Source organism: Epinephelus lanceolatus, chromosome 15 (genome assembly GCF_041903045.1).
Source record: "Epinephelus lanceolatus isolate andai-2023 chromosome 15, ASM4190304v1, whole genome shotgun sequence".
In the NCBI taxonomy this organism is placed as follows: Eukaryota; Metazoa; Chordata; class Actinopteri; order Perciformes; family Serranidae; genus Epinephelus; species Epinephelus lanceolatus.
The window spans coordinates 8,618,725-8,643,562 of NC_135748.1; the positions used below are offsets into that span (position 1 = coordinate 8,618,725).

Consider the following 24,838-nt stretch of genomic DNA (forward strand, 5'->3'; position numbering starts at 1 on the left):
ATACCTCTCCTTCATAGCGGGGCAGTCTGGCAAAGGTTTTTATGTTGATTTATCTATTAATAATGTCTAATACACAGGACATGGAAACATACATAACAGGAATTCTTGCTGTGACGTTCAAAACCAGCACACCAGCAGCTGTGTGTCTAATTCCGTGATTGCACAGAACAACACAGGATTATTAAAAATTAAAACAGGAATCAGTATGGAGTCTGATGAATATATCAGTCCAATTCTGTTCCTTAATCACATACCAGATATCAGCTGGTGTGCTGGAAGTTCTCCTCCTAACACAGCTTTATCAAAACAGTTTGTAAAACCTGTGATGACATTTTACTTTCTCCATATACCATATTTGTATTCATTGTTATTTTTAATACTATGCTCTGACAGATGTAGTATCTTTTTCTCAAGTTGTCTCTGTCTTGATTTTAATGTGAAAACTGTGCTTGACACTGAATACAAATTGAATTCCATAAATTCTTTAATAAATTCAGTATTCAAATACAAGCCATGTCCGGTGCAAAAAAATAAAGGTCAACAATAAAGGGCAATTAAAAAAAACATTGAGGAGTTTTGGAAATTCCTATAATCTTATGACTAAAATGGTAAATTCAACATCAAGAAAATTTCAAAAGCACTAAAGCCAACAAAGCATGTCCTGCTCACCACTGTGCTGCTCTCACTTTTTTAATAGAAATACTATTTTCATTCACTCATTATTCCAATCTCCTGCTTTTTTGATCAATGCTACAAAGAAACTTCAGTGTTTTTTATCCTGGACCCTATTTTCACATGTTTGTGTCTCAGTGACTAATGCTAACAACTATTTTTTTTTTTTTTTTTTTTTACCACTGACAGGCTCAGAATGTTATTAAAATGGCTGACAAAATTATGGAAAGGATCCCTACAAGAAAAAAAAATGTTTTCTTTGCCTTTCACTTGATCCAGTCTGTTGGTTATTGCTGTGTTTAGCCAAGTCTCGTTCTGAGAGAAGTGTCATTCTGAAATCTCATGGACTTTCCCCACATTGTTAAAAGCAGCTCCATATTAAGCCATGACATCAAAAATCTTTTAGAAAGCAGTAAGTTTTCCACTGTTGTATTCCTGCAAAAAGTCACCTTTCACCACATTTTTGAACAAGACTTCAGCAAGACTTGTTCACACACACACACTAACAATCAGATCAGATCAAGCAAAATGTAAAGAAAAATGTTTAATTTCTCTGTAGGGATCCTTTCCATAATGTTGTCTGACACAATCTGAGCTTGTCAGTGGCAAAAACAAGCACTTTTAGAGGACGTACATTGACGATGCACTTCCAGCGGCAGTGCTCTCTCCCAGTTTCAAAAATTGTTGTCTCCATTAGTCACTTAGATACAAAAAACATGGGAAAATAGCATCCAATAAAAAACAACAAAAAAAACACTTTTTTTTTCTTTAATATTGATCAAAAAGAAAGATATTAAACATTGATCTTTACCTTTTGCCTGATCCGGTCTGGTTGATAGTGTGTTTGACTGAGTGCCACTGAAGGAGAAATCTCGTTCTGAAATCTAGTGAGAGGTGACTTGTTGCAGGAAGACAGTGGGAACCTTAGTGCAATCTTAAAGTTTTTTTGATGACATGCTAAATATTTAGCTGATTTCAAGAATGTGGGAAAAGGCGTCAAGATTTCAGAACAAGACTTATCCGAGAGCGAGACTTAGTTCAATACAATAACAACCAACAGACCGGATCAAGCTGAAGGTAAAGAAAAAGGCTGTTATCTCTGTGGGGGTCCTTTCCATAATGTTGTCAGACATTTTAATAACAATATGAGCCTGTCAGTGGCAAAAATGAGCACTTTAAGTGGACGTACATTGATGGTGTGCTATTGCTCTGAAGATTACACTGCAGCCTGTTTCACCACTGTGCTCCCATTAGTCACTTAGACACAAAACATGGGAAAATAGGGTCCACTTTGAAAAATACCAAAGTTACCCGTGAAAGTCAACATGTCCTGCACATTTCAAATTGAAAGAAAAGCAGACATAGTCCATACACTGAATCATGCAAGCCCCCTACAATGTAATGACATAATTCAACATTTCGACATTTCATCAGATTTGCCTGATCAGGACATTGTTGGTCAAAATGTCGAATCATTACGTCCTTATTATCACCATTATTTACTTATTTCTAGGACAGGAGACTAATTCAGAGCAGCAGAGTGGTGAGTGAGACATGACTCTGTTGCTGTATTGATGGAATTAGTGCTGTGGAAAGTTTTGAGTTTACATTCATAGAAAATTAAAATGCAAGCGTTAAAAAAAACCAGAGGTTTGTTGCTAAAATATGACAGCATTTAAATAGGAATAAAGGCCTAAAAACTGGTTATATAAATCAAGGCCTGGATCTCTTTGCCTTTGAGGTAAATAAAGGCCACTATTTACACATGACCTTTGAGACAATTCCAACAAAATTTGAGTTTTTTCCATTTCCATTGCCAATCCTGCAATATCAATTGGGACAAATTTTACGTGAATGTACCACAACTGAAGATATTTATATTTCAGTTTTTGCCAAACCTCACAGTCTCATTCACTCCCATTCAATTCCAAACAGCACACAAGTCCCGAGACTTCTAACCTAAGGGTAATCCATCACTGTGAGCGAGAGGCCGACAGTCACGTCCGACTAACTTTTACATTTGGTCTCATTAATACACCCATTTGTAGGTCAAACTGAGACAGGATTGGGAGTCACATTTAGTATGCCAATCCATACTGTAGTTAGTGATCTCAATGGTTACACTGGGACCGAATTGGCAACCTCTTCTTCTCTGGGAGTTTGTTATAATTAGTGATATCACCATCAGAAATAAACCTACAGTGACCAAAACAGTTGGGGAATCCAGGAAATAAGCAAAAAAACTCTAATCATGCAGGAACTGTCCTTTGTTGTCTTTTTTTTTTCTATCGGGAAACGCTGAGACAGCTTTCCACTATCAGCAGTAATGATGCATTTATTCTTTGCATGCGTTATGAATCTTGCAAAGCATATATAAGGAGCTTTTAATTTCATGCAAAGTGCCACGTTTTCATATCTGTTTTTATGGTTGAAAGATTTTAATTTTCAGATCCTTATTTCTTAGTGCTCGTGTGTGTTTGTGTGTATGCATGTATGAAAGTTGGTGTGTACCTTGGGTGTCGGGCATGAGGCGGTGGAAAGGCGGGAGGTCGCCTGTGTTGCCCGTGGTGACTCGGAAGGGGTGGAGCTTAAAGAGGCTGAATCTCGAGGAAGCACCTGAACGCCTCGAGAAATGATAGAGTCCGGGATCTACACACACACACGCACACAAACACACACACACACATACACACACACTTAATGCTAGTCAAGGAATTTTCTTCAGTTGTTTTTCTGTCAACTAAAGCTGTGTCTACATGACACATGGATTTATGATGTGAAAACTACTAAAGCTCTAATCTGGTGAAGCAACAAACTCGTATTACTGCACATAACTGAAACAAATAGGGGAGTGCCCTATTTTTCCTTTTCATTCATGTTAGATTTTTTTCCTTGTGTTGCATTCGACTTGGTGAATTTTCACAAGGTATGAGAACATACACAGCAAAATCATCCATGTGTCCTTACGAGATCACTGCTGCTCGATGCTTCAGCTACACTTCAGCATTTTGAAGAAGTAACACAGTAACTGTGATGGCATTATCAAGTGTGGCATATCAAGATGCTGATTAAACAGCATGATTACTACAAAGGTGTGGCTTGGGATGGTCACGTTAAAAGGACACTCTTTAATGTGCAGTGTGATCACACAACATAATGAGACAGATGAGAAGTTTTGAGGGAACGTGCCATTGGTATGTTGACTGTAGGAATGCCCACCAGAGCTGCTGCCCGTGACCTAAATGTTTATTTAACTAACATAAGACATCCCTGATGTCATTCCTGTTAATTTGGCAGTGCATCCAACCAGCCTAAGAAAACTGTGGAAGTTGGTTACATTCCTGCAGTCAGCATGCCCATTGGCAAAACTTTGGACATCTGTGTCACTGTGTTGTGTGATCACACTGCACATTTTAGAGTGTCCTTTTACTGTGACATCCCAAGGCACATCTGTGTAGTAATGATGCTGTTTAATCAGCATCAACATCTTTATATGCCACACCTGTCAGGTGGATGGATTATCTTAGAAAAGGAGTAGTGCTAACTAACACAGATTTTAACAAACTGGTGACCAAAATTTGAGAGAAATATAATAATCTTACATCTTTAACATAAACTTGTGGAAAAATGGAGGCAAAAACAAAAGTGTTGCGTTAAAATTTTTGTTCAGTGTATTAGGAGTTGTGGAGGCACAGAGGCGTATCCCCACTATTGACATTCCTTTGCTCAAGGTCAGCAACCAGGGAACTGGGGACTTCATGTCATTTAAGGAATTCAGCCCCACGAAAATGTGTGGCACATTCACATGGGATAAACAAAGGTCTGTGTTTTACATCAATTTACCAAGCAAATTGCTGACCAAAAGATTATCTCCAGATACCTCTTTCTTTTAGTGGGTTTTCAGTGGCATCCAAAATACAATCAAGGCTCTCATTAATAGATTATACTGTAACTTTACGAAATTTAAACCTCAGTGTCTGGAAAGAAGTAGTAGGTCATTTAAACTGGAATAAGAGATACACTGAATTCATTGTAAACATTTATGGTGGATTAAGAACAAACAGAAACCTCTGCAGTAATTATAATCATGAGAGGACACCAGGGAATAAGACGTCCCAGGTGAACAGGGCTTAAATGTTCACTGTGGTATCTACAGCTATCTGCAGCAAGTTTCAGGTCTCTGCAGACTGATTTTGCACTAGAATTAAGTGAAACCAATGGATGCCTGGAAGGTAAAAAAAAATATTCCAGAAATATATGCAACGCAACAAGTGGAAAAAACACTTTTGAGAAGGAAAGATTAACAATTAATAAGAATTTCAACTGATTTACACAGGTTTATTTGTTAAGGAACTAAATCTAGTTTGGACAGTGGTCACACAAGAGAAATTGGAAATCAATCTGATTATGTATGTATTATGTATATATGCGGCATATTTAAGTCGAATAAAAGATGTATCAGGGATATATGGATGCTTTTACTGTCTATGTTCTCGTCACTGCATTGCCAAGTTGACCATAAAAATAGACACAATATTTGTCCAATTATTCTAAAGATACATTAAAGCTTTTTTCCCAGGTTGTTTAGCAGTAAAGTAAATAGCCATCACACCTACAAACTGCTGCTTTCAACCACCAACATCACCCTAAATTTACCACAGTTAAAGGTGGAGTCAGTGATTCTGAAGATTGTGCTGATATTTGAACTCAACACCCAAACAAATACACCCCTGCTGTCAGTGCTCCCTCCGAGACTCCAGTGATATCCCAAATGTTGTTTACGTTTCATTAATATCATGCAATACGTTTACATACACATGAATAACACCTTTATGAGGCTTATCCCTGTTATGTTCGCATTAGGGATACAGGGTTAACATGAGCACAGAGAAGTCCGGTTATTCTTATTCCCTGTATATGAAATAGCCACACCTGTGCAGAAAGTCAGCAGCCCTCAATAACCGGGATAAGGTGTATACATGCCACAGTATGCCCATTTCTTTTGGAGTACTCCACCTCGCATATTTGGGTTTCTCATAAACAAGATAAGGACATGGTGTTTACATGCTCAAATACACAAGTAGGATACTCCAATAACCCGTAAAATGGGTTATTCATGTCCATGTAAACGCACTTATGGTGTAGCTCCATTCTTTGTGGGTGAGGATGTGGAGGAGGGAGAGTACAAACAGTGCACACACAGAACAGACAGCTAGCTCACAAAACAGTGAGGAGATATTCACTGAATTTGACAAAATGAAGCACTGACTGCACCTTTAAGGGACGCGTTTCACACACACAGTTAAACTAATCCAGGCTAATCCAACATGGTATCAGTCAGCTAATATGATCATACGTATTCCTATCTAGCTACCTGGGTTTTTCAACAGCAGTTGGGAGACTCAGTGTCATTTCTTGAATGATTGTGCATTCTTTGATATAAAGGCAGAGAGTCAAAACCATGATGAGCACTCATATGATTGGTTGTGAGCTAATCATGTGATTGCGCTCATGACAGACTGCCATGGCACTATAGCTAGCTGCTTAACTGCAGTTAATCCAAACTTTGGAGTCCTCTGTATCTTATATTTAATTTTTCTCTTTATGATGCAAGTACATTTTATACTCTTTTGTATATAATGACAAATCTGACTCATATTGTCCTTATTAAATTGCATATTTACAGACTTAAGTTTGATAACCAATAGTATCCCCAAAAAATGCACTGGTTCTTTTTATAAGCTGCAGTAACTTTTTTGGGGCAGCAGAAACATGCTGTTAATATAACACTGACATATTATCACCTTAAAAAGCTGTGACAACATGACAAATGACAAATAAGTTAGCAATCGGTTGTCTATTTACACATCCAGCATTTTGAAGCACAGACTGTATAACAAAAAGGGACAGCTCTCATTACAGCTCTCCAAAAGTGAAGCCAAAACAACTCTATTGCCCCCTAGTGGCTGGCTGCAGTACAGGTCATAAACCCCGCCCCCTCCATGTTAACGGATGGAACATGCCTATCTGAGAGATTGAAGTACACGTCAAAGTAATTTTTTCTGAAAGTTAGTTTCATGCTGATGTATGTTGCAGTATTTATTTTTCTTATACGTTTGGTTTCAATTAGCTATTTAATGCTTAAACAAGGGGGTTTGACTTGATGATGGACAGCTGTGTGGGCCAATCGATGCCGTGATCAATGGTACTGCTTGCAATTGGTTGGATGGCAGATGCCAGCAGCTGTATAGGAGATATTTTGGCATCATTTTTATACAGTGGAAGGTCATTAATTTGAAGTTATGTTTGTGTACACCTACAGAATCTAATCAATTTTCACTCTTCTTGTCACCGGTTTTCAATCTCATTCAACTCCTGAGAGAACTATCTGGCTGGACGCTAGCTTTTGTTTGTCTGCTGTTTGGTGGTGGGCAGATAGTGTACAATGGGTTTATCAGAGCTTTTTCGCTGACGCTCTGAATTTTAAGCATTTTAGGAAAAGGTAGATTATTCATGTTATCCATTTATGAAGAACAGGGCCCTGCAGTGCGTGACTGACTGACGTGATGAACTGACCAATGACAGGAGAGGAGGGGTGTGTGTGTGAATGTCTCACCTGCTGGTCATGGGTACTGGTGCAGGTGAAATGAGTGGGCGGGTCGGGTGTGTTGACAGGCAGGTAGGGACCCCCCTTAGCCATGACCACAGCATGGCTTGTCTGATGGACACACACACACATGCATGCGGACACACACAACCCCACAGACAGACAGACACATGTCCCCATGGAAGACAGGTGAATGAGATGAAATGGATGCTTCAACCTGGTTAATGAATGAAGTCACAAAAAGTTGACATTTTCATGTAGCTGCTAAATGGACCACTTATAAATATTAACCAATAATCTGGATCCTAATGATTGCTACCTGTTTTCTCCTACATGGCTTTAAAATCCAATCACGTATTTGGAATTGGCTTGTGACAGGAGGCCATCTGTATTATTATCTGGATAATGACATCCGTACATAGGCCCATTTACACCTGCAGCCTACTGCACCAGCTGAGAGACAGCTTAATCATAAGTTTTAGTGCACAAACATCACCATATTCAAAACACTGCAGCAGTGAGTACATTTTTTATCCAGTGCAACAATTGCTGAATGTTGAAAAACTAGTATTACCACCTCAAGCTGCACTTACACTTTACATCAATGTCTGTAAAAACATGGATGCACAACAGGCAACTTCCCCCCAGCAGAACAGAGGATCTATACAATCAGCACAGTTTCAAGATGAGTGTCACCAATTCAGTATCTGACCAAATGTCTCCCCTTCTGTTCCTGAGGCAGCATGTTGAATAAGTGCCAGAAAAGTGATTTTACAGGATATTATTATGTCACAGTGAAGATGACCTTTGACCTTTTCGATATAAAATTTCATCACTTCATTATTTTATCATATTAGAGATCTGTGTGACATTTTTTTCATAATTACATTTGTATTCTTGAGTTATGGCCAAAAAAATGTTTTGTGAGGTCACAGCAACCTTGACCTTTGACCTTCGACTACGAAATTGTTGTAAGTTCATTCTTGAGTCCAAGTGAATGTTTGTGCCAAATTTGAGGAAATTCCCTCACGGCTTTCTTGAGATATAGCCTTCACAAGAATGAGATGGATGCAAGGTCATGGTGACCTTGACCTTTGACCACCAAAATCTAATCATTTCATCGTTAAGTCCAGATTTACTGCTGCACCGCAAGTCCACTCTGACTCAAAACTTAACATGGGTTAAGACCTGACATGAGATTTGAGCATAGCTTCTGCGTGTAGATGATTTCGTATTTTTAATACTGTATTGTTTGAATCCATGTTTACTAGCTTACAGTCTTCTGTTTTTGCTGGCTTGTTACCTCCACCTGTACGCAAGTAGAAAAGTGTGACACGATTGGCAGAAGTGTGTACTGTGTCACCTGTGTGCATCCTCGTGCACAGCCTCATAGCTCTACTAGAGGTCAAAATATCCACAGGGGACTTTGTCCTTTAATCATTTTTCCTTTGCCTAGGATAAGAATGTGGTTACACTGTAAGGATAGCAACTGCAATAATAATGGGAGCCAGACCACTTCCAAAAGTGGTAATCCGATCACAATGAGTTTTGTGTCATCCAGATAAGGTACTCAGATACAGATTTTTTAGCAGCTGTGACTGCGATCTCAATGTCTCATGTTTGGGCTTAAACGTAACATGTTATTATACAAATGGAATTAGTTTCCCATCAAATTTCCCAAGAAATTTTATAAAAAATTTCAAGCAATATTTTATTCATCAGCAAATTTCCTTAGCTGGCCTAGACTAGGCTTTTTTTCTGAAAAGTAACAAAAAAAAAAAAAAAATAGGAAAGATCGTGAACATTTTCTGGAATGTCCTGCTGCCTGTCCTATCGTTGTTTTTGTGTTTTTAACAACTAATAAGTGAATTTTTTGGTAGTCTTGCAGCAGCCTATAGCATTTGAGCAGCAGCTGTCTGTGGTACAGTACCCTGCTACTGCAATGACCCAATTTCCCCACAGGGATCATTAAAGTTTCATCTATCAGGTTTCCAGCAGCAGTGGCAGCAGCACTGGTCGTGGTGTGTCCTGTCGACCGGTTACCTTGGCAGCGATAGCAGCTGCGGTGATGTGGGAGGAGCCGTGCTGGTGATGGTGGTGGTTGTGCACATGCCGACCTCTCCTCCTGTCCTCCTCCTCGTCCTCCTCTTCCTCGCACTGGGTGCCACGCTCCATGGTGTGCGTGTTGGTGTGCGTGTTGATGTGCGTGTTGGCCAACAGAGGAGAAGGGGAGGGCAGCTGCTCCAGGGCGGTGTGTGTGGATTTAACCCTGACTGTGGCTTCACGCAGCAGGTCGATGGCGTGGGGCAGAGCGGGCAGGATGAACTGAAAACACTCCTGGAGAAAACAATACAGTGCAGCAGTTTAACTCTTGAGTACTTTGAAACAGAAACCAAAGAGTTGGCATCAACAGTATGTTTGGAACTGGTCATCTGTGAATGCTGTTGTCCCACTAGTCAGGAACAAATGTGATGTTCTTTACCCTTTAAGTGCAACGTCCATAAAAGTTTTGAAACACTGTGGTGAGATGCAACTTCAGAGCCATTTAATCATTACATGATGTCAATGTTTAACTTGTATTACCCAAGACACTGGGTGTGATGTAAGAAAAGGAAGAATAAACAGTTAGAAAATGATTTAAGGACAAAACTTTTGTTTTTGCTGCCACTTTTCACAGGTTAAAGTTGAAGATCTCAGACATTTTTAATGCACTCAAAAGATATATTTATCTTAAATTTTGGTTGCAAGTTTGTTAAAATAAGTGGTGATGAGCACTTCTTCTTTCCGAAGATAATCCATCCACCTGACGTGTCATATTAAGATGCCGATTAAACAGCATGATTACTACACAGTGGGGCCTTGGGATGGTCACATCTAAAGGACAGTCTAAATGCTGATTGCAGGAATGTCCACCAGAACTGTTGGACTGATGAATGTTCATTTCACTATCATAGGATGTCTTGATGTTACCTCCCTTAATTTGGCAGTACATCCAACCAGCCTCACAACCACACAAGTCTGTTATGATGACAAACTGCTGTCAGGTCAAGACCCCAGTGAGGACAGTTAGCATGCAGATGGTGTCTGTTGGTTTCTGCAGTAATTCTTTGGCTGTGCAAACCAAATATTGCATCAGCTGTTTGGGTGGTTGTTCTCAAACAATCTTGCAGGTGAAGACGCTGGATGTGGAGATCCTGAGCTGGTGAGGTTACATGTGGATCACAAGTGGACAGTGCTAAATACAAGTGTAGCCACTTAGAGGCATCATGATCAGATCACTCAAACCACTTGCGAGGGTGGTCTGTGACGCATTTGACCTCTTATCATTTATAGTGTAGTACGTCTGTCATCAAAGAGGGCATGACATGTTTTTTGTTTTTGTGGTGCACTAACGCTCAATAACTTGGCCAGTTTATGACAAGTCGGACAAAGTTTTATCCAACTGTCCATCGTTTTGCCCCATGGAAGGAGCTTTACTGACTAGCAAGCATTGCTAGCGAGCAGCTATGGAGAATGTGGTCAGCTGGAGAAGCATGACAGTTACATGCATGAATATAGATGTGTCTCAGCTGTTCACTTGTGTTTAGATCACTGAAAAGCATGTTAATAACAAGTCTACACAGCCTGTAAGTTTCAAGTCCAAGTCCTAAGCTTTGAGATTCAAATCCTCAAAAAGTCATTTTGAGTTCTTAACCAAATTAAATGCCATTTTCAACTACATACACTTGACAAATAACATTTCATAGTTAATGTAAAGCAATATTTATTGCTTTTATTATTCTTGTTTCAATTCCAGTCAAAACATATCACATGCGTGACTCATATAAGTCATAGAGGGCTATAGATTCTCATAATCACCAGTGTATAGACATGCATTACATGATTAAGGATGTATACCATTCTAGCAGAGTTCAGAGAAAGCACAGTTGAATTAAGTCAAAGAATCTCACCTGAGAGCCCTTCTTGCTCCCTGGCAGGTTGATGATCAGGGTTTTACCACGGATACCACAGACTGGCCTGGAGACAATGCAGTGGACAGTGGATTAGAGCAGGGGTAAATACCACACACACACACACACTAATCTGGTTAGAATAAATAGGTTACTACTGCTCATCCTGGTCTAGACAAAACATTTAACTGACTAAATTTAAAGTTGTGGGTTGGCTCTACGCAGACCCATGCCATAGTGACCATCTATACTTGTGTAGTGTCTTAGGTTTTTCAGTTTACAAAATAAACAGGAGGTCTGCATCACCACAATGTGTAGATGGATTTCTGAGGTGGTAGGCGTAGGCTCTGCATAGACTTGTAGCCTACGCCATAGGTATGGCATCAATTTGTATAATCCCGCCAAACAGTGAACACAGTCATGAAAGTATCCGGTCTTCACCTGGACAGCATGCCGAGTGGTGTAACATTGAGTGATCCCATCAGCATGGCAAGAGCCATACCCGGAGCCTCTCGCTCTATCACCTCTCTGGTGGCCTACAACACAAACAGCAGGTCTGAGTTAGTTTAGACATTTCAAGTGCTTGACTATTGATCAAAATATGGATTACACTTTCACATACATTCAGTTAATTTCTTAGACTGGCCTGCTAGTTTAGTCTCTATTTATCCAATTTTATAACATGGTTGTAAGTACTTATTTATTCAATCTAATTTTAACTTTTGATTAAGTTTTGCAGTCTCTGGCTCTCTGTGTTTTTACCTCAGGTGTAACATCTCGTGGTGCAAAGCCAGTTCCTCCGGTGGTGAGAATGAGATTCAGCTGCTGTTCATCACACCACTCCAACAGAGTGTCCTGTACACATGAAAACACACACACACACACACACACACACACACACACATATACATAGTTTACAACTACACCCTGCATCCAATTAAATACTACTGGCCCAAAAGGCAGCTGCAATGGATAAAGACAATTTTCTTTACAGAAACACCTGGGATCAAACTCCAGTGGTGACAAACATCCGCCCTGCTCAAGTGCCCTTAAACAAGACGATCCCTACCAGCTCTTAGGTGCTACTCAGTGCCTCAAGAGAGAACTTCACCATAGGATCATATCATACAGGATCATATTCTTGCTGCATTCAGTGGCTAAAAAAGCGTTAGGTGAGGATGATAGATGGCTGGTCATTGCAACTGCTAATACGACTTGTAAGCCAAACAAGCAATGATTCAGGAAGTATGTAAGGCTATATTTATCACTGTTTTTACAAACATCTACATGCATGCTAATATTACACTATTATTCCGAATAGGTTGATAATCTGAATTTGATACGAGTCATATTATAAACAGCATATTCCCTTTGGATATTCCAAATTCTGCCTTTTATCCAAATGTAGCATTTTCTGATGAAGACATAGGGTATGCTCCTATTATTCAGGCTTCGGGAGCATTCTTTGAACATGTATACATACAATTTCAGGAAATGCATCTCAATTAGGGTTTCTACCACAGCTTACAACACACAGCCTCTTGCCTGTTTATGGTCAGCTCTGTGCGTTGTCATGGATGTGTGGTACACACACCAACTAGCCAAAGGTTTGCAAAGCTGGGGTAGAAAATCCCACATTTCTGGTCAGAAGGAGAAACACACCTACTTTTAAACATTATGAAAGACTTTGATTAAAACAGATTTTTGGATATGCACAAATATTGTAGCACCGAACTTTTTAAGAAGGTGGTTGAAGGAATGAAAGAGGGTGACTGGGTTTGAATGGTTAAACAAGGCTGCCATCAGTGGGAAAACTTTGAAAAAACCTTATTTTGATGCAAAGAAGCAAAATGACACAAGCAGCTTTGGCTGCACTACTGTTTTATATTGTGATGTGATAAAGGACATGTAAGAACACTTTAAGTGAGATATGCATGGCTGAATGTAAGTGTAAATATTGATGGAATATTTATTTTTAAAAGCTATGTAAACAGCTTTGTCAGAATATTGTCTTTTTCAGAATAAGGGCAAAAAACAGAATATTTTGTGCATGTTGATGTAGTCATTCAGTGTTGCAGCACCTGAATTGATACTTCTGTTATCAAGTGTCTTCTATGACACATTGAAACACTTTTGAGCGTCAGTGGGTGAGTGTGTCATACTGTGTCTCATAAACTGTGAGTGATGTGATTGCTGTTGAGACACATACCTTGATTTCATCAATCTCATCTGGAACGATCTTGTAGGCTGCTATGACTCCTCCTAGCCTGCAGGAGGTGACAAAGATAGGTTAAGTGGAATGTCAGTGTGCATGCATGTGTGTGTGCAGTGCATAGACTATGTGTGTAGACTCACAGTGAGGGATCATGGACCAGGTCCTTCAGGTTGACTCCACTCCTGTCCTCAGCCAAGTTCTTGAAACAGCTGTCACTGACTGAAGAAGAGACAAGTTCAGGTTACAGGACAGAACACCTCTGACAGGATGAATCAAATTAAACCAATCACAGATACACTGCTTGCCCACTATAAGAGTGGAACCTCAGTTGTTACTAATTATTTACATTTTGATGGAAGTTCACACATGTACACTTAATTAATGTTATTGCCCAGAATTTTAACTGGGGATGTTTGAAACTCAGTGTCTTATTACCATTTCAATGGCCTGGAACGTGATTGTGTCAGTTTTCCAACGAAAATTGGAAAGTCTACAAACAGCAGATCCATACTCATCAATGGTTGATATATTTATTTTAAAAAATATTTTTAAAATTATAAATTGCTATAGTAAAAACTTGAAATTGTCTAGATTCATTTAGAGGAAATGTGTAGACTAAAGCCCTCTTCACAGGGGTATCACCACCATGGGACCTCATGTGATTGAGAAATTAACCCCCCATGTCTGTGTTTTAAGATGAACATTTGCACCTGATGAGCAAAGTCTGTATTTTAATCAGATTTACTGACATCCCCTTGGTATGCGCAGTCATTTGTAAACCCACTCAACACAACACAGAAACAGGACACAGCACTACTACCTGTGACGTACGGCATTAACCTCCTTTTCTTTTAAATGTGGGTTAAACAAATAGAACCAACTCTGCCACACATTATCACATTATCCATCTCATAATCTCTCAAGATGTCATTCTTCTGGTGGATTTAAGCTTGCTCTTTTTGTGAACAGGTCTCTATATTGTGTAGTGAGATGAGCCTCCTGCACCCAAAATGCTTACAAATCTTTCATTTGTTATCGCCAACGCAGCCTCCATAACTCTTAATCAGGAAAGAAAGAAAACAAATAAACTAAATACGACTCCAAAACACCAAGATGCCAATTTGCATGGGACTAATACTATCGTCACTAATATATTCATATGGTAGGTAATTTTATGGATTTTTATTTGACAAATTAAGGATATGGCAGATTCGCAGTGGATTAAGATCACAGACAACCCCCACAGTTAGGGTTGTCATGAGAACCAATACTTCGGTACCAAGTCGATGCCAACACGCAAAAAATACGTCGGTACTTGTTTTTTTTTTTGGTACCGTAAGTACCGGATACAACTTTGCCCTCAGCGGGCTGTGTCCATTCCTGTCGGAATAGACGATGGCAGTATACACTGCTTCAATAGAAGCAGGGGTCTACCACGTCAGACAGGACTCCAGGTGCAGGCTGTGCAAAGATGGTCCTGTGACAGTTCAGCACATAATAGCAGGGTGTAAGATGCAGGCAGGAACAGCGTACATGGAACGCTAAGTGGCTTGCATAGTGTATAGGAACATCTGCACTGAATATGGGCTGGAAGATCCAAGGTCAGAATGGAAGACATCCTCTAAAGTGGTCGAGAATGACCGAGCTAAGATCCTGTGGGACTTCCAGATCAAAACTGACAAAGTGTGGATGGCTAACCAACCGGACATTGTGTTGATCGACACAATGGGGGAATTTTTATATGTATAATTTCTTATTTTAATCAATATTGACATGGAATTTTGAAAAGCTAGCCACATTTTGCAGAACATGAATCTAAGTGACTGAGCTAACTTCTGGCCAGAAAACCCAAGCTGTCTAAAAGTCAACATTAAACACATAAGTATTAGAATTAGTTCAGTGCTAGATATTACACTTGATTACATTTCAGGACTTTTGTAGCAACTGCAGACATTTTGCTGCCTGTCACTACAGTACAGTCCCTTGACACATGAACAGGAAAACAAACCTGATTGTGAAACCTTGGTAAACTTTGGTTCAAGGGCACAAATAGAGATCATCCAACTTTGGTATTTAGGTGAAAGTGAGAATGTTCTCAAACGTGTCATTTTCCTCTATATCAAATTGAAACCAGAGACACCATGAAATGGGGATCTTAACTAATCTTTATAGTTTCATATGCATGTCTTAGTACATATATTTTCACTGGGGGCTTCGCAGATAAACTGCAATTTAACTTAAATATATAGCTATAAATCCTATTGTTTACATTGTTTTATAGTCACATACCTCTGTTTCAAATAATATCAAAAGTACCACAGCATAAACATGCTGATAAAGTAGCTCTGGATGCTCTCCAAGAAGGTAGGAGAGGATCAGAACAGGCATTGGAAATTTTCGGTATCGACACGTAGTTAAAAATAGAGTCAATGTGGTCACTTGGCAGGGAGAGTGAATAGAGGAATCCACCTAAACCAAACCTGGACAACTTTTCAAAACATTAAAATTTCACCCTCTGTAAATGGATAGTGCTTTGAAATGCAGAACCGAAGCTCAGTGAGTCAACGGAGCGGCAGACTTTAAAGGAAAGGCCTCTTGTATGTCATGTCAATTTTTGTTTTCTTTTTTTATTTATTTTTTCTGAGAAATTAACCAGTTGATTGACATCCCGAAGTATTTAATTTAAAATGTTATATGGGTGTGTTCCGGGTGAGGGCATCAGCAGTAGGAGTGGTAGGAAGGAGGAAAGGGGCTGTTCACCTCCCCACTTTATGGTCCTAGCCAACATTTAAGTTACGGATTGCTGCATCGTGGCTGGAGTGACCCAATCGCAAGATAGTCTCTAGTTCAATATTTTTTCATTGTCAACATGAAAAGACCAACACCAACAATGTTTTAGTCCTTCACGAAGTACTTTCCAATGTCCAGCTCTAGTTTTTGCCTCTCACAAAATACCATTACTTTAAGCTTACAGGTATCTGTTTTTCAGAAAAAGTATCCCTCAATCTTTGAAATACCCAGAAGACTGTTTAACAAAAATGAATGGTGTTCTGAAGTTATTTTCAGACTCCTCAAAGACTCCTCTAACCTCTGGATAAAAAGTATTTGTTCTGCTGCATAACAAAAAAAACATTTGGTAACCCTTGACACAATTTCAACTGTTAATTCGTGAACTAAACAAAGTCATATGTCCTTGTTCAATTTGTACAACACATACCAAGATTAAAGCAATTTATTAGTTAGTCTATATGTTGTGAATTTCTATCAAATTTTCAACAAAATAATGCATTTATATTTCCCTAGCGTCATGCTAAACAAGCAAGGAGATATAAAGATTGTCAAGTATTTATTTTTCAAAAAAACAAAAAAAAAGAAAAAAAAAAGGTTAATCTGTGATTCAAATGTAAATATAAACTGTCCTACATTAAAGGCACAAACTGGTGCTAGTTAGAACTAATTTGTCCCTACTGAAGATGTAAATACAGTACAGGCCAAAAGTTTGGACACACCTTCTCATTCAATGCGTTTTCTTTATTTTCATGACTATTTACATTGTAGATTCTCACTGAAGGCATCAAAACTATGAATGAACACATGTGGAGTTATGTACTTAACAAAAAAAGGTGAAATAACTGAAAACATGTTTTATATTCTAGTTTCTTCAAAATAGCCACCCTTTGCTCTGATTACTGCTTTGCACACTCTTGGCATTCTCTCCATGAGCTTCAAGAGGTAGTCACCTGAAATGGTTTCCACTTCACAGGTGTGCCTTATCAGGGTTAATTAGTGGAATTTCTTGCTTTATCAATGGGGTTGGGACCATCAGTTGTGTTGTGCACAAGTCAGGTTAATACACAGCCGACAGCCCTATTGGACAACTGTTAAAATTCATATTATGGCAAGAACCAATCAGCTAACTAAAGAAAAACGAGTGGCCATCATTACTTTAAGAAATGAAGGTCAGTCAGTCCGGAAAATTGCAAAAACTTTAAATGTGTCCCCAAGTGGAGTCGCAAAAACCATCAAGCGCTACAACGAAACTGGCACACGAGGACCGACCCAGGAAAGGAAGACCAAGAGTCACCTCTGCTTCTGAGGATAAGTTCATCCGAGTCACCAGCCTCAGAAATCACAAGTTAACAGCAGCTCAGATCAGAGACCAGATGAATGCCACACAGAGTTCTAGCAGCAGACCCATCTCTAGAACAACTGTTAAGAGGAGACTGCGCGAATCAGGCCTTCATGGTCAAATAGCTGCTAGGAAACCACTGCTAAGGAGAGGCAACAAGCAGAAGAGATTTGTTTGGGCCAAGAAACACAAGGAATGGACATTAAACCAGTGGAAATCTGTGCTTTGGTCTGATGAGTCCAAATTTGAGATCTTTGGTTCCAACCGCCGTGTCTTTGTGAGACGCAGAAAAGGTGAACGGATGGATTCCACATGCCTGGTTCCCACTGTGAAGCATGGAGGAGGAGGTGTGATGGTGTGGGGGTGTTTTGCTGGTGACACTGTTGGGGATTTATTCAAAATTGAAGGCACACTGAACCAGCATGGCTACCACAGCATCCTGCAGCGACATGCCATCCCATCCGGTTTGCGTTTAGTTGGACGATCATTTATTTTTCAACAGGACAATGACCCCAAACACACCTCCAGGCTGTGTAAGGGCTATTTGACCAAGAAGGAGAGTGATGGAGTGCTGCGGCAGATGACCTGGCCTCCACAGTCACCGGACCTGAACCCAATCGAGATGGTTTGGGGTGAGCTGGACCGCAGAGTGAAGGCAAAGGGGCCAACAAGTGCTAAACACCTCTGGGAACTCCTTCAAGACTGTTGGAAAACCATTTCAGGTGACTACTTCTTGAAGCTCATCGAGAGAATGCCAAGAGTGTGCAAAGCAGTAATCAGAGCAAAGGGTGGCTATTTTGAAGAAACTAGAATATAAAACATGTTTTCAGTTATTTCACCTTTTTTTGTTAAGTACATAACTCCACATGTCTTCATTCATAGTTTTGATGCCTTCAGTGAGAATCTACAATGTAAATAGTCATGAAAATAAAGAAAATGCATTGAATGAGAAGGTGTGTCCAAACTTTTGGCCTGTACTGTATATATAATGTCCTGAAACATCTGAGCACTGTGGTTTTTCACAAATGCTACTCGGACAGGGAGAAATGTTGTTGGGGACTATTTTTGGCTGCGGATTAATAGACTGTGGTGCATTAGTGAGTATTTTCAGCAACAGGAAGGTGTATGTGGGATTGAATCAAGACAAGCGTGCATTCACTATAGCTGCAACCACATGCATGCATCCACACGTTTTGCACACACACAACCTCACAAACACTTGCAACTAGTCCAATGATGCCTCCCTGTGATAACAGGTTCATGAGTTATCGAAGGAGGAAAGTGGATGTGTCAGAATGGTATAAGTCTAATAATATACAATCGAAACTAGATACTGGACCCCAAGAAGGCACCTTTGCAGTCCAATGCAATCTCTCCCCTGGCGCTTACACCTAAAAAAATTTTAGCTCCCGGGTTTACTTCTGGGGTAAGTCACCCACCGATGTGTTGTAGTGTTTCTCCTGGTGGCCCCACCCGTGACTCCTCACTTGGCTCATAGTCTTCACATTATAATAATGAAGGAGAGATTTTAAAATGGCTTTTCCCCGCTCAAGAGAAGTTTTATAAACTTACAATAACAGAGGGAGTCATAATTGACCTTTTTTTGCAGTTTGAGGTGTCCTGTCAACAGTTTCACAGACATTTCTTTTGGCCAATAGGGGAAAATGCTTTTTAGGCCGCAAGGGATTTCTTCATTGCAATACTGCAAGTGGCCACTGGCAAAAATCTGAAGCAAGGCGAAGTGGTGTTTCTGGGGGTCTAGTGTATGTATTTCGAAGAGTATGATATATCAGAATTTGGATACATACACATTGCTTGTTAGTACGATCAATTCAATGTTGGTTTGGGTCTTTTCATGGAATTTGTTGACAATACAAAAATATTGCATTTCTCTAGCTTTAATGTTTTTAAGAGATTAAAATTTAGGGAGATTTGGGGCGTCGGTGGCTTAGTGGTAGAGCAGGCGCCCCATGTACAAGGCTGTTGCCACAGCGGCCCAGGTTCGACTCCAGCCTGTGGCCCTTTGCTGCATGTCACTCCCACTCTTTCTCCCCCCTTCATGCTTGTCTGTCCTATCCATTAAAAGCTAAAAAGCCCCCAAAAATATTTTTAAAAAATATATAAAAAATTAGGGAGAGTGGCATGTAGCAGTGAGGACTGCAGATTGCAACCAGCTGAAACTTCTCCTTTTTTTCCTCCTTTTACTGAGAGCCCAATTATCTGTAGAGGTCTCCTTCTCTCCAAAATAAATGCACCAGGTGATTAAAACCAATAGATAGACAGAATAAAGCATGTTCATGTTAAAAATCAGTGTTTCTCCTATACCATTTATATGTGCTCACCTACTTCCGATCAAGACACTCAAAAGGTTCTGTAAGTGAGCAGAGAGGTTTCCTTCCTTCCAAACATGGACCTTGAGATTTAAATCATTAAAATCAGTGAATAAAGCACCTTTAAAAAATAAATAAACACTGTCGTAACAGAGGGGCCGACACAAAAACACAAAGTTTGGTTTGTCCATTCTAGGCTACTGTACAAACATAGCAGCACGACATGGCGATCTCCATGGACGAGGACCCGCTCCCTATGTAGATATAACAGCTCATTCTGAAGTAACGAAAAAACAGCAAATCTTATTTTAGGTGATAACACACTAAAGAAAACATTTTTTTACATTATATTCCATTTCTGTCACTATATTCCCCTAAATCCTACACACTGGACCTTAAGTAGTTTCCCCTTTGGACACTACTTCCCTCTCTGGCAAATCCATGGCCATTATTTGAAGTATTTCCAAAGGTATTTCAGTAAAATTTAGCACACCTTGTACAGTGCATAGCATTAATCTGGCTCCTTCTGCCCAGTAATCACAGGAGGAAAACCTCATCACTTTGGTTTCCCTAATGCTAATTGAACAATCAGTCTATGAGACTTTGCCTGGTAGAGCAAACAGTTCTTAGTTTGTTATTTATGAGAGGAGAGGGGGTGGTGCAAAATAGGAGAAGCATGTCAAGTAATTCTTTGAGCACTGGTAAGGGATTTATATTTTTTTTATTTTGGCTTAGGGGAGGGGCATACAAATTTAGATGGTTGTACTTTGTATTTATTTTGTGGACAGGCTTCGAAGGCATGTTTTCTTTAAAAATCGCCAAAATTACACTATTTATCATATCCAAAAAACTATCCAAAAAATTTTGATTGCCGTTGGACACATCATGTGCAACACACGTGTCCATCAGAAGAAAAACTATAAAATATATGCAAAATATTTAATTTAGTGATATTTCATCCAAATTTATTCTATGTCTCCTTTAAAATTTGGCCAACAATAAACCATTTGCACAAACTAACCAGCAGCATGAGAAAAGTGAAAAAATGAGGCTTTTTTTTTTTTTTTTTTTTTTACAACTCAAGGATTTTGTCTTCAAACATCATAGGGTAAGTTTTAAAAATCTAACTTATTGATGGTAGAGGGAGGGTGATGCATTTTCCCCAAGTTACTCGGGAAGGCTCAAGGAAAATTGTCAGTAGCTTCAGGGAAGGTAAAAAAAAAAAAAAGAAGTCGTCACATCCCAGTCACCCCCCTCCTCTGATAAGTAAAGAACAGTCCCCCATGTGTTCATTACCAATATTAATTCATATTTTCAACCTTTGCTGCACATATGTAACCTTAAGGCAAAATTTCTAAACCCCATATTTGACCCTAAACTTGACCTAACTCCTCAGTTAAAATGTCTACCCCATAGTAGGCTTGATGTGTAAACCAGACAAAACACATATTCCAACATACACACCACATGAATGGGTTGGGAACGTGTGTTAACATGTGACAGGAGGTTGTGGTTGTCAGCTGTATGGACAGCAGGGTTAGCTGCTTTTAGCCCAGATGCTAGCTCATCAAAACCACGACAGACTTCCCAGCCAGCTGCTGGGGCGCATCCTCTTAGCATTATTCTCACGTCTCCCCCTGCCTTGGCAAGGAGGCAGTAGGGCTACTGGTGACTGGTGGCTGTCACACGACTGTATACTGGTCCCAGTCCTTCTCTGCACGACTCAGAGGCGAACATCAGCTGAGCTCATTAGAGAAGCTGCTAAAACAACCTGCACAACAGAATTCATTTCGCTTTGGTAATGCGCCTTGCCTTCTAAGTAGCTTTTAATAGCCACCAAACCTACGATTTATGATTAATAAATGTAGATTTCTGAGTTCAATTTTAAAAATCAGAGACAGAGCCCAAAATAAATGGCCGTCAAAGGAACCATAAAAGAAATGTTCATGAAAAGCACTGTCAATAGCGGCCAACATATCGGATCTGCAAAGGGACATGAATAATGCAGCTGATGTAGGCTCGGTATCGCTACATTGCTACAAAATATAACGTTCACTTGCGTCAAGGTGGCAACATGCAGCACCGCCAGATCGGAAGAAAGGTGCTTTTGCTTTCAAAATAAAAGCGCCAATCTCAGTTAAAAACTCATTGCAGCCCTTAGTCGCCAAGGAATAGACCCCTAATTTTGAAAGTCTTTGCTGGGCGTTCTTGCTCCTACTGTCTCACTTGACGCTGATTAAAATATCTCACTACAATGTCGTGTAGCTAACTAGTACAACACTGAATATGATAGCAAGCCCTCACATGATAATATAAACGTTACAAACTTCAATATAGAGTCGCAAATAGCGTTGTTACAAAGCAAATTCCGCATCTGTCCGACCTGTCAAAATGCAGGCAGCTAACGCTGGAGCAATGACAGTCAACCAAACCGGTTAGCTTAGCATACTGGCTAACGGTAGCTAGCTCGGCAGCGAAGACAGCTCGTATCGTGACACAGACGTGCACAGGCAACCGACGGCAAAACGCCACACAGGTGCACAATTGAGAAGCATTTTGTCGCATTTTATCATACAGTCTCCTTACCCGTCAGAATCCCTACTCGGGTCTGATGGTCGTGGTTGGTGAGCACCATCCCGTCCGCCGCCATGTTTACAACCTCTGTCTGCACTGAGCCGGCACATACATAGAAACAGTGTGGTGGTGTGCGGGCTGCTGCTGCACCTCTGGAGGACGACTCTGTATGTGTGTGAGCGTGCGTGTCCTTTGGTGTAAGTGTCCTCCAACTACTAAGTGAAGATTTGGGGCTGCCTCAGAAAACACTGGGAAAAAATAGAATAGCAGGACTGGTACTTTGTGAAACCCCCAAGTAAGAGTAAGGTGACCTATGTATGAAATATCTTACATTGGCTCAGTAGTGTCTGGTCAGTCATCATTCAGTGCTCCATTTTGTACCAGATTTAGTCTATTTTGGTAGATTGAGGTGGGAAACTGTCGGGGCAAAACATCCCCAGCAATAAAATCTTAATCACTGTAAAAAAGAAAATGTTTAATGTCTAGTCATCTTTAAGTGTACATTTGGGCCTCTTAGCCACACATGCAGTGAAGAGGATATGCAGTGGCGAACTAAGGCTGTCTGAGGGGCAGGGACAAAGAAATAAAGGATACCAGCTGCATGTGGAGGGACACCAGCATCAGACGATAATCTATCATGTCTGACAACCGAAATTAGGTATCCCTCACTGCAGTGTGCAATAAAGTGCCCCAAGTATGAGTCCTAAAACCCAGAAATGAGTTAGCATCTTATGGCCGGTATACACTGTGCGATTTTGGGCTGTCCCAGACGAAAGATGACCATCGTGGGAGAAACGTGGTGATATCTTTGGTCGTGGCTCTAAAACGGTGGTCTTGCTGTGAGACAGGTTCAAGGACGGCTATTGTCAGCATCTTGCAACCAAAGATAACCTGAGATAAAATTCTGATGGTGTCAGAAATTTAGGATGACTATCTCACAGTGTGACAGCTGCTACGCCCTACGTCTACTAATCAACCAATAGAAATGCAGCACGAAATGATGCAATGGTCACCGCTACACCGGCACTAAACCCAAAGAAATGATCACTTGCCATGGAGGTAAAACGAACAAAAAGAAGTCTGTGGAACTCTCAGAAAGAGGAAAGTTTGGTGGAGCTGTGGCAGCAGAAGCCTTGTTAATTTGATGTTTCCTCCAGCTGCTATCATGACCGCGAGAAAAAAGATGCTGCATGGAAGGAAATTGCGGAGAAACGGCAACTTCCAGGTGAGCAAGCTACCTATGGTGGTGCAGATGAATGACGTACGCTGATGCAGTGCCTGCTGATGACGTTGCATATTGACGTACGTTGTAACCTGCGATTCAGTAGTTAACGGCCATCGTACAATCTGCACACATCAAACTTGACGTACCAAAGTTTATTGGATCCACGTCTCACAGTGTGTCATGCAATAGTCTTAATAAGATTGTTAAAATCGTACAGTGTATAGAGGGCATTACACTTGGTTCCTGTGTCTCAAAGTCAAGGGTTTTTTTTTTTTTTTTTAATAAATGCCTGAAATAAAGTCTGTGGTTCACACAAGCTTAAGGGCGTTTTCAGACCTAAAAGTCCAGACCGGGTTTCTTGGTTTTGCATTCACATTGTAATTCTGTGAGTGGACTAAAGAACTTTACATGACATAGTTACGTTCATCTACGAGGGTTGCGTCACCTTATATTTGACATCGATTGGTTTATAAATGGGCGGGGGTCTGACATCAGCGTGTTGTCAAGTAGGCAGGTAGAAATCCCCTCAGTGTTTACAAATATTACCTCATGAAAATGGATGAACCGATTCTAATAATCGCCACGCTACTCATACTATTATGGCATTGCTGTCAGCTGCAGCACCAACGTAGAGCACAATACTCGTGGCTCGTACAAAAACGAAATATAAATCTGCACCTTGTGCAAAGATGTCATTGTCGCCGGCAGGAAAGGAGGAGGAGGAGACAGCTAGCAATGTTAGCAATGCTGAGAGTCCTGCCAACTCGGGAGCGACCAGTGTCGAGGTGAGTGACCATAGACGGCTCATTTTTGATGGTGGACTTGACTTCTCCTCTGGCGGAAATGAACAACTGGTGCACCAGAATTTCCTGTCAATGGTCCGAAAGTCTGAACCATCCAAAAAAATGCTTTCACACTAGTAACGGACCAGACCATGGTTCCATTTGGTCCGGACTGAGACCACCTCTTTTGGCTGGACCAAATTTCGGCCGTTTGGTCCGGACCATGGTAGTTTTCACACCTGCGGACCAAACTGGAAAGTCCAAAAGTCTGGACCAAATGACCTGGGTGTGAAAAGGCCCTAAGAGACTTTTTTTGTGTAAACATTTTGTTGTACGACATAAAATACATCAGTA

The 24,838-nt window shown here is 40.3% G+C and overlaps 1 protein-coding gene across 3 annotated transcripts in view; it reads right to left on the minus strand.

Annotated features, from left to right (window-relative positions):
* gphna (gephyrin a) overlaps positions 1-22,635 on the minus strand; it is a 35,119-nt gene extending 12,484 nt beyond the window's left edge. The window contains exons 1-9 of one of the 3 annotated variants that reach the window (XM_033642562.2): positions 22,490-22,571; positions 13,585-13,663; positions 13,439-13,496; positions 11,992-12,084; positions 11,671-11,765; positions 11,230-11,296; positions 9,323-9,616; positions 7,289-7,390; positions 3,184-3,321 (exon numbers count right to left, since the gene is read on the minus strand). In XM_033642562.2, the coding sequence (XP_033498453.2) occupies positions 3,184-3,321; positions 7,289-7,390; positions 9,323-9,616; positions 11,230-11,296; positions 11,671-11,765; positions 11,992-12,084; positions 13,439-13,496; positions 13,585-13,663; positions 22,490-22,553 (990 nt within the window). In that variant the 5' untranslated portion in view covers positions 22,554-22,571. Of the gene's footprint in view, positions 1-3,183; positions 3,322-7,288; positions 7,391-9,322; positions 9,617-11,229; positions 11,297-11,670; positions 11,766-11,991; positions 12,085-13,438; positions 13,497-13,584; positions 13,664-22,489 lie in introns of all 3 variants that reach the window. The other 2 variants (XM_033642559.2, XM_033642561.2) reach the window with 2 other exon arrangements.
* Positions 22,636-24,838: the final 2,203 nt, after the last annotated feature.